Genomic DNA, 10,333 nt, shown 5'->3' with positions numbered 1-10,333 from the left:
AATCTCCTGGGAACTCCAGGTCATCATAGCCCACATTTGGAGCTCTGGCTCATGGACATCTGACTTATGTTGGTATTTTAACACCTGAATGCAGCCTGACCACTGACTAATGTAAACCAACCAGAATCTCAACTGAGATTACAGGTTCTGTTTCAAGCTCCGCCTATAAAGAGACACCATGGGACTTGCAGTTCAAACCTAGTCACCCTTCACTGCTGAGCCACTATAGACTTCATAGACAGCAGCTATACAGAACAACAACAGGTAAGCCCTCGATGCCCTTTTAGGGTGACCAGAATCAGATCCAAACTGTTCATTTGAGGGACAGACGTAATTGTGTGGGACCGGGGGGACAGGAGGGGCGCTAGCTATTTGAAACTTTTGCTGATATGTTACAAAAACTAAATTGATGTTGTTTTCCAGTGCCAGGGGCAGGGGCACATGGCAGTCAGATTGAATTAGTGTCAGTAAAAACATCTGGATGTTTTAATTGATGGTTTATTTATTTTTATTTTTTACTTTAGAGCTACCTTCAAAATGCCCAGCTAAAAGAGATCTACCCACTAAACAAATTGTTATACCATTGCTGAAAATAGTTTAAAAAAATTACCTTTGGAATAGTGGCGCTGATTTTACATAGCCTATAATAGAATAGTATATAATTTAGTATATAACTTTGTAATGCTACTGAGGTTTGTGTGCAACACTCTTGAAAACAATGACAATCAATCAAGTCAAGTCACCTTAATTCAAGTGGCAGATGCCTTTTTTATATTTAAATTATATTATTTTCATATAGCTCTGGTCCAAAGCCTAATGCACTTTACTGCCGTTGCATTAAGGCTATATGGGACTGTTCTCTCTCCTGCCTCGCATGACACGCAGACCAGCCCCTCCTCTGTAGTGAAAATGTAAAGAATGTTTTACCTACTCACCAATACAAAGACAGTTTGTGCAACACAAATCCCTTTCTCAGCCTTTGTATTGGTGTTGTTCAAAAATAAGTGTTATTTACGTACTGCAATGGCTATCGTTTTGTGTTCAATTAGAGAATCCAGACCTACTGGACCATTCTTCCACCATGAATCCCAGGCTGACCAAGGCCCAGCAGAGTGCGCTGTCCACCCAGCTAGGAAACGTGACCCTGAAGCTCCTCTACCAGGCTTCAGTCCATGGTTACAGTGCAGAAGCGTTCCACCAGAGATGTGACAACCAGGGGCCCACTCTGTCCGTGGGCTACAATGACTCTAGCTTCGTCTTTGGGGGATACACCAGTATATCTTTTAATCAAAGTGGTGCTTGGGGGAACGATGACCAGGCTTTTCTTTTCACCTTTAACAGGGCAAATGTTCTCAAATATCAGGTCACCAATCCCGCTCATGCAGTGTTCATGCACGCCAGCCATGGTCCTTATTTTGGAGACAATTTAGGTTTTTGTGTTAATGGCAAGGCTGTAGTGTACAACAATCCTAGTCAAGATTATTACAATTTCAATGCTGCAGAAATGCATGGCAACGACCTGCAGCTGGTTGAATGTGAAGTTTATAAAATGGGAGGTGATGTTTCAGGAGAAACGAAACTCCTTCAGAAGCCATGGAGAAACATGGACTGGACTCCTGAGTAAGTATGGATCTGGAATCTGGATTAGTTTATTTACAGGTATACCATATACCACACAACACAATACTGAACTATCCGGTGGAAAACTTGAATGCCCAAAAGCGTTACTCTTCTAGAAATGTAAAAACAAATTAAGAAGAAAGACAGGCTTAGGAAGACGGCCGTCATAGTTTTTGAGGAGGTCCTTAACCCGTTTCTACCTGAGGACGATTCTACAAATGTATTCTAAGACAGTTTTCTGAAAAACCTCATGTTTCTATGTCAGTGGTGCTCAAACTATTTCATGTCAAGGACCCCCAGAAATATCTGCATTTGGCCACCGACCCTCATCTAAAATATGTAGTTCCAGGGACCCCCCCCCCCCAGCATCAAAGATTTGAGTTAAAATGAATAGGACATGAATAGTTGTGGTGGTGTGAGTGGGTGCGTGTGTGTGCGAGGGTGTGATAGCCGATCGCTACAAGTTTAACCAGACTTTGTACATACTGTACTACTCATACATTATACTGTATCTGAAACATGCTGAAAAGTTTAATCTGTTGGACTCTGGTATCCACAGGAATAGGGAAAGGCTGCTGGACCAAATGCAGACCTACGAGCCCTGCATCAGTTCTCTGTCAGAGATCAGGGTTCTGCTCATTGGACCAGTGGGAGCAGGGAAGTCCAGCCTTGTCAACTCCATCAAGTCCGTCTTCAAAGGACGTGTCACCAACCAGGCCATGACTGGCAACACTGGCATCAGTCTCACCACCCAGGTGACCCTCTGCCCACTGCTACGTAACTCTGACCCACAACTGTAACAAGTGTGAACTAATGTTCTTGGTTGACAAAGGGGGCACAGATGAATGCCAGGCAATACAACTTAACAGGCATATGAAATGGTAGTCCCACTGGGATTTCCCATCAGTGTGGGGAGGGAGGAAGTTTGTTGATGCAGTCAACGGTGAAGGTCACTGTTTTCCTTTGTGTTTTGTTTCCTTTGGTTCCTCAGTGAATTCCTCTAAATGTCCTGTTTGATATGTTGAGTTCCTTTAGTAGTGAAGTATGTGGACACTGGTTGGTCATCTGCCTGGCAGGATCAATACTCAATTGTGTTTTGCTTTTGAAGCTATGTGCTTTTTGTAACTTGAAAAGTGAAAAACAGCTGATAACTTTGACCATTGTACATCCCACAGTATCGCACCTACCGCGTTCAAGCTGGAAAGGACCCTCTGCCAATCATCGTGTGTGACACCATGGGATTGGAGGAGTCCACGGGGGAGGGGCTTAATGTGGACGACATAAGCAGCATTTTGAGAGGTCACATTAAAGACAGATATCAGGTGAATCTTCTCACACTTCTAACTGAAAACCCCTTTATAGAGTTTTAGTAAAATACTAATTGTGGTTATTGCTTTGTTGAAGAGGATCGTCTTATTTCAATCATCATTGACTTGTGTTGCATTAAATCAACATTATTCAGTCAGTCATGAGTGAAATGAATGTGTTTTGTTTCCCCTACTCTTCACAGTTCAACGCCGCAGTTGCGTTACAACCAGAGGACCCGGACTACAACAAGAGACCAAGTCTTAAGAACAGGATCCACTGCGTGGTCTACGTCATCGACACCAACAAGATCTCCATCATGACCCCCCAGCTGGAGGACAAACTGACCGCCATTCGACACAAGGTCAACCTAGCCGGTCAGTTGGTCAAACGCAGCATCACTGTAAGGCCCACATTATGCAGTGCCGCACGCCCACGAAAATAGCCACCAAAATAAGCTTATTGTGCGTTTCAGCCGCAACACATTGTGAACTTGTAGATCAGCTAGGCACTCCATATGTAGTATAATTCAGGCATATCAATGTCAAGATCTCCCCCAGTGAAGCTTGCTTCCAAAATTAATAGTAATGTTTAACTGTAAGGCGTTGTGGCTCGAAGAAAGTCTCAATGCCACGTGTTGTGTGCTTGTAGATCGGTTATTTTCAGCAAGAAACCAGGCGTAAGTGGTGGAGGGAAGTCAATCAAGTATCAACAGAACAACATTACATCATGTCAATTACATTTTATCACATACTGTTAGCGTAGTGTCATCACATACTAATAGTGGAACATTTAAGTCCTTGGTTTACAAAACAAAAGTATCCCAATTGCACAGCCTGGGATCCTTTATGTTTTACAGCATGTTGAACATGTTTGTTGTGGTGCTGTTCTCCAGGGATCCCTCAGTTGGTCCTGTTGACTAAAGTGGATGAAGCCGATCCCGCTGTGGCAGAGGACCTGACCCATGTTTATAACAGCCCCTACATCAAGACCAAGGTGAGTTCTACCAAAGACAAACGATAGGAAACGCAAGTTACGTATGTAACTATGGTTCTATGAATCCTGGATGACTGCTTAACACTGGATGATATCCGTCTCACGTACGTGCAGGTCGAGTAAATAATAACAACAAAGTCACGAATGTGACATGATGACTGTGGGCGTGGAGCGCAGTAGTCAGCGTACATAAGCCACACCCGTCAAACATAACTTCCCTGCGGAATCTTCTCGCGAGATTCTGAGTGACAGAGAACTCTGGCAGTCATCCAGGATTCATAGAACCATAGTTACATACGTAACTTGCGTTCTATTTCATCCTTACTGACTAACACTGGATGACTAGTACCAACAAAGTCACGAGGAATCCTTACCTTGCCGGGAACGGCTTAAGGGACCCCCAAAACAGCAGTCGCAACTGCGTTAGTTGCGGCTACATTAACCCTATAGAACCGGGCAAAAGTACACGGTGCGGCCCATGTGGCCGCAGCACAAATCTCGCTCAGAGGAACCCCTCGTAGTGCTGCCCAGGAGGTGGAAACACTTCTGGTGGAGTGGCCTCTGACATTGTGAGGCAGTGGCAGGCCTCTTGACCTGTATGCCTCCTCAATCACCATAACAACCCATTTCGAAAGCCTCTGCTTGGACAGGGTCTGTCCCTTCCTGTGCCCGCCATAGCAGACGAACAGGCTATCAGAGCGACGGAACCCAGCAGTCGCCTGAATGTAGTACCTCAAAGCCCTTACTGGGCAGAGCAGCAGTGCTGAGGCAGCATGACCCTGCAGATGTGAGGGGTCATAAGCTGCCAGTCTAATAACCTGGTTGGCGTGGTCTGAAGCCAATCTCTTTGGCAAGAATGAGGGGTTAGGCCAAAGTGCCACCCCTGTGCCGTCTGAGTTTCAGCATATACACGCATCACTCACTGATAAGGCGTGAAGCTCGCTTACACGCTTCGCTGATGCCATTGCCAGAAGGAAGGCCAGCTTGACTGAAGCCCACTTCAGCCCCGATTGCTCTAGGGGCTCGAATGGGTTTAACCGGAGAGCTTCCAGGACCAGAGTTAAGTCCCATGAGGGATGTTTCACAGCCCGCGGGGGGTTCTGCCGCCGGGCTCCCCTCAGAAACCGGGTCACCAGAGTGTGAGACCCGACCGTCCGGTTATCCACCATGCTATGCCTGGCTGAGATTGCAGCCACATATACCTTGAGTGTTGAAGCAGCCAGCTTCTTCTCCAGTAGTGATTGCAAGAAACGCAGTACTATTGGTACAGAGCAGCACTCAGGGACCTCTCGGTTAGCCTTGCACCATTGCGAGAATATTTTCCACCTGTTAGCATAGAGTGCTCTGGTGGAAGGTGCTCTTGCATCCAGAAGAGTCTGGATCACAGCCTGGTCACACTGACTCAGGAGCGGTTCCGGCCCCTCAGGGGCCATACACACAGCTGCAGGCGTTCCGGGCCCGGATGCCAAATGCGGCCGTCCAACTGAGACAGGAGATCCTTCCTGTCGGGGAGGTTCCATGGAGAGCTGCAGCAGAGACTGTGCAGCATTGAGAACCACGTCCTCCCTGGCCATTTCGGGGCAACCAGCAGAAGTCTGTGGTTGCCTTGCCGAAGTCTGTGTAGCGTTAACGCTATCAGTGGGAAAGGTGGGAATGCATAGAGGAGGACATCTGGCCACGGGTGTGCCAGAGCATCCTGTCCTAACGGGCTCGATGTCTCCATCAGGGAGAACCAAAGAGGGCAATGTGTTGTGGACTCCGAGGCAAACAGGTCCACTTCCGCTGTGCCGTATCTGCGCCAGATCTCCTCTACTACCTCTGGGTGGAGTCTCCACTCCCCCGAGGGAGGCTTCTGGCGGGACAGAAAATCTGCCACCACATTCTGTGGCCCTGGCAGAAACATAGCCCTCAGGCTTAAAAAGCGAGGGAAAGCCCACACGAGGAGTTGCCGTGCCACCCGTAGTGATAGGGTCGATCTCGTGCCCCCCTGGCGGTTTATGTGGTAGACAGCTGACTTGTTGTCGGACTGCACGAGCACATGCCTGCCCTTCAGCTGCAGAGCAAAGTGTTGAAGTGCCAGGAATATGGCACGAAGCTCGAGCACATTTATGTGCTGTGTTAACTCTTTTCCCGTCCAGAGCCCCCTCACAGCTCTGTGTTGCCATACAGCACCCCATCCGGTGGACGAGGCATCCGTCACCACCACTTCGCGACGCGAGGGGGTGGAACCGAGGGGGACCCCTCTGGACAGATACGTCCTGTCCCTCCAGGGCTGCAGCGTGAGAAGGCAGCTGCTGGACACCCTGACTCTCCTGGACATGTGGTATTTGGGGTCTAGATGTAGACCATTGACCCAGATCTGGAATGGCCGCAGCCGCAGGAGGCCCAGAGGCACTACTGCTGTCACTGATGTCAGCATCCCTAACAACCTGAGAAACAGGCTGAACCTCAACTTCCTGTTCCTCCGAAAGCGGAGAAGAAGTTGAAAAATGGCTTGAGGAGTGGGAAAAGTCAGCATTCGGCGGGAGTCCAGGACCAAGCCGATAAACACAACTGTCTGGCTGGGAGTGAGACAGCTCTTCTTGTGGTTGACAGTAAGGCCTAGCCGTGTCACATGGCATAAAAGGGCTGCTGTATCTTGCTCCACCTGTTCTCTGGTTGGAGCGCAAATCAGCCAGTCGTCCAAGTACGGTAGGATTTGCATGCCACGGGCCTGCAGCGGGGCCAGTGCTGCCCGCATGCACCTCGTGAATATCCGAGGGGCCAGGGAAATCCCAAACGGGAGCACCCTGAACTGGTAGGCTCTGCCTTCGAATGCAAAGCGCAGATACTGCCTGTGGTGTAGGGCTATAGGGACGTGGAAATATGCGTCCTTTAAGTCGATCGATGTGAACCAGCTGTGCGTTGTGACCGCCTGGAGCACATCCGCTGTCCTCAACATATGGAAGGGTAACACCTTCAGATAGGCGTTGAGCCTGCGCAAGTCCAGTATAGGACGAAAACCTCCATCTTTCTTTGTGACCAAAAAATACATTTAGTAAAACCCACCTTGCTGTGTCTGTAGATCGAGTTCTTCGATGGCATTCTTCTCCAGGAGGGTGGCCACCTCCTGCCTGAGTGCCTGGGATTTTGTGGGATCCTTCATGATGGTCATCTTGATCCCACTGTGAACGGGGGGCCGGCGGCGGAACTGGATGTTGTACCCTTGGGAGAGCGTGGCCACCACCCAAGGGTCTGAAGCGGAGCTTTCCCAGTAGCTGAGATGCTGCTGGGAGAAGCGCCCCACCGCCGGCCTGGGCATTCAGGGCCTACCCCTCTGGCCCCTCTGGTCTCTGGGGGGGCGAAACCCAGACCCCCGAGTCCTCTGAGGTGCCGTGCGAGAAGGACCACGGCGATGTTGGTCGGTCTGTCCGTAGTTCGAGGTCCTTGGGTAGCTGTCCTGCTGCAATGGTGGCCGAGATTGTCTGGTTCCATAACCTGGTGCAGACCGTTGCCTCGTTACCGGGGGAGGCCCCTTGATACTGGCAAACTGCTTCCTTCTGTCGTTAGCCTGGACGCTACGCTCCAAGGCTTGCTGTGCCGCAGCGCCAAACACCTCCCCCGGAATTACAGGGAGTTTACGGAGGACTGTCCGGCATTGCTCAGGTAGTGGGGATTGGGCCAACCACACCTGTCTGCGAGCTACGGTTAATGTTGACAGTAGTCTGCCAAGCTCTGTTGTCATGTACGCCAATGACTCCAGAGAAGCGTCACTCAGGTTCTGGATGGAAGCATCCACACCTGGATTGGCATCCACGCCTGACGAAGCCTCTACACCTGAGGGGGCGTCCGTGCCCGAGGATTGTAGAGAGTGGGACAGAGCCAGCATAATGTGGGACATTGAATTTCCAATGCGGCCTATCCGTGCCGCGATGTTATAGCTCTTGACCAGTAGGTCGTCTGTAGTGCGGCACTGGGGCCTGGGACAGCGGGACACCGGTCGCAGGGCCTCATCAGGTGAACAAACCAGGGAGGCAATTGATGGCTCCACGGATGGCGCTTTATCAAGCCCATACTTTGCGGCGTCATGCATAGAGGCCAAGGCCCTATCATCAGAGACATGGTGGGTCTTGGTGTTGGGGTCTACCCAGCATTTGTGGAGCTCTTTAATGTATCCCTCGGAGAGGGATACATTAAAGAGCAGCATCATGCCTAGTGCAAACACCGGCTTAATTGCTGTGAGTACAAAATGCGTCTTTATCGCAGCCCTTGGAGGACGCAATGCGATGCTCCAACCTTACCTTAAGGTTGCAGGGCTCCCGGCGAAAAGACGGTAGTTTAATTATATGAGTATCTCTCAATAATCAAAGGTATAACCTCAAACCTCAAACCTGCTACGCGCCTGTGAGAAGATCAAAAGGGAAGTTATGTTTGACGGGTGTGGTTTATGTACGCTGACTACTGCGCTCCACGCCCACGGTCATCATGTCACATTCGTGACTTTGTTGTTATTATTTACTCGACCTGCACGTACGTGAGACGGATATCATCCAGTGTTAAGCACTGCCTCTGGCAGTCAGTAAGGATGAAATAGAACCAACACTACCTCACTGAGCTTGAGTGTGTCCCCCCCCCAAAAATAATTTGGGGACCACTGAGCCAAGCTAACGTTCATCTGTTGTGCTGTGTTGCTGCAGTTCCAGGAGGCCAGCCAGCGTATGGGCATTCCTATGTCCTGTGTGGTTCCTGTGCAGAACTACAGCCATCACCTAGAGGTGGACCAGTGCAGTGACATCCTGCTCCTCAGCGCCTTCAACCAGATGATGCGCTTCGCTGATGACTACTTTGAAGAATTCAGCAACAAATCCAAAGATGATTAAAAGAACCCGTTCACAGTCAAAAAGAGTCTGAATACATTTTGAAATATCTATCTAATCTATTATTCATCTAATACGATTATACATTATAGAAATGGATAATGACTGTTAGAACGCAGCTCAAAGGAACTTTCTGCACTAAGCACCAATATTATTTTTTTATTATTATAGTTGATGCAGCAATGGTCACAAATCGTTTGACCTTCAATGCCATGTTTTACAAAGTGAAAAGTTATTTAGACTTTAACCAGCTAGCTCGTATAAATTGCTTTTAGTTGAGATTGTACGTCTCTTTATTTTGTAATGGTCCCTTGGTTTCGATCTTATTCTAATCTGTTTAATCATAATGTTCCTGTTCTTACCAATATAGTGGTTTTGGTACGTTGGTACTATCCCTTGGTATAAGGCACTAGGTTTTGATAATTGGATATTTTATGTTATAATTGCTAGTTCGGTTCAGGTATTCAAGTAAACATATAGAAAATTTGAATCTATATTTAACATGTACATAGTTGTATGTATACCGGTGTGCTTTTTTGGTTTTGATTTAGTTTTTTTTTCTTCACATAAATGTACCAAAGCTTTCTTGGCTACTGTTAAACAGGATATTATTCTTGTTCTGAATGAGAAGTTTGTTCTGCATTGAGAATTAAGAAGCATGTATGAGACAAACCACACAACATTATTCCATGGTTGAGCTGTGTTTGCAACGCCGTCAGAACCTAAATGGAGGGCAGAGGAGATTGCATCGTCAGATCATACCACATCTACATCAAGCAGAAAGGTTTCAACATTTTAAAGGACAGCCCAACCATGGCCTCAATTCAGTGGTCTCCTTCGGGTAAGACACTGTAGTAAGGTAAGCCTATGAAGTTACTCACTTCCACAATAGCATTTTGGTTAGTTTCGTTTTAGGGATTTTAGCTGTTTTTGACAGGGGGCATTTGAGCATGGGGCTAAATATGTATTACCGGTATTATCTTTTTTACAAAATTATATAGCGATTTCTTTTTATTATTTACTATAGTCCTACTACTAGACCCCAAGAAATTACATCTTGCCACAGAAGATCAGAGGATCTATTTTCTGGTTATAAAATGTATTGGTCCAAATCGATACTTATGCCACTGTTATCTTGTATTATCTGTGTTGATTATCCAGTCCATTCACAAAACCATGTGTCGCTGCCATAATGTATTGTAATTTTGCTTATTTATGTTATATAATTTATGTAGCAGGGGGGACTTTTGAGGGAATAATAAAATATACTTAATGACTACTAAACTACGCCACCTTTTTCTAGAGGGAAGGTCCTCTTTAACAATAGAAAGCACAGGTTTGTGTGACCAAGGTTGAACATGGAAATAAGACATATTGGGATTTCAAACAACGGCATTTTATTATTTTTTCGTTTTGTACACAAAGTAGTTATTCTTTTAAAATACTCATATTAAAAGTCAACATCATATAAACAATCCAAGACATACTATACCATATACTTTACTGGCGTACCGGAGGAGGAATAAGGACATTTCTACATACTAATTCACCAGGCA

At 47.1% G+C, this 10,333-nt stretch overlaps 1 protein-coding gene across 1 annotated transcript; it reads left to right on the top strand.

The window, feature by feature from the left end:
- Positions 1 to 1,055: 1,055 nt before the first annotated feature.
- Positions 1,056 to 4,688, top strand: LOC310871132 (interferon-induced protein 44-like; the record flags this gene model as incomplete). Its single annotated transcript, XM_083782621.1, has 8 exons — positions 1,056 to 1,274; positions 1,386 to 1,620; positions 2,180 to 2,397; positions 2,612 to 2,631; positions 2,796 to 2,942; positions 3,131 to 3,302; positions 3,821 to 3,921; positions 4,572 to 4,688. Exons 1-8 carry the CDS (start codon positions 1,082 to 1,084, stop codon positions 4,686 to 4,688), a joined length of 1,203 nt encoding a protein of 400 aa, XP_083638747.1. The 5' UTR covers positions 1,056 to 1,081.
- Positions 4,689 to 10,333: the final 5,645 nt, after the last annotated feature.

Source organism: Protomyctophum parallelum (assembly GCF_964188405.1).
Source record: "Protomyctophum parallelum genome assembly, chromosome: 14".
Taxonomy (NCBI): domain Eukaryota; kingdom Metazoa; phylum Chordata; class Actinopteri; order Myctophiformes; family Myctophidae; genus Protomyctophum; species Protomyctophum parallelum.
The sequence above is the reverse complement of the archived record's forward strand: the minus strand, read 5'-3'. Positions and strand labels throughout refer to the sequence as shown.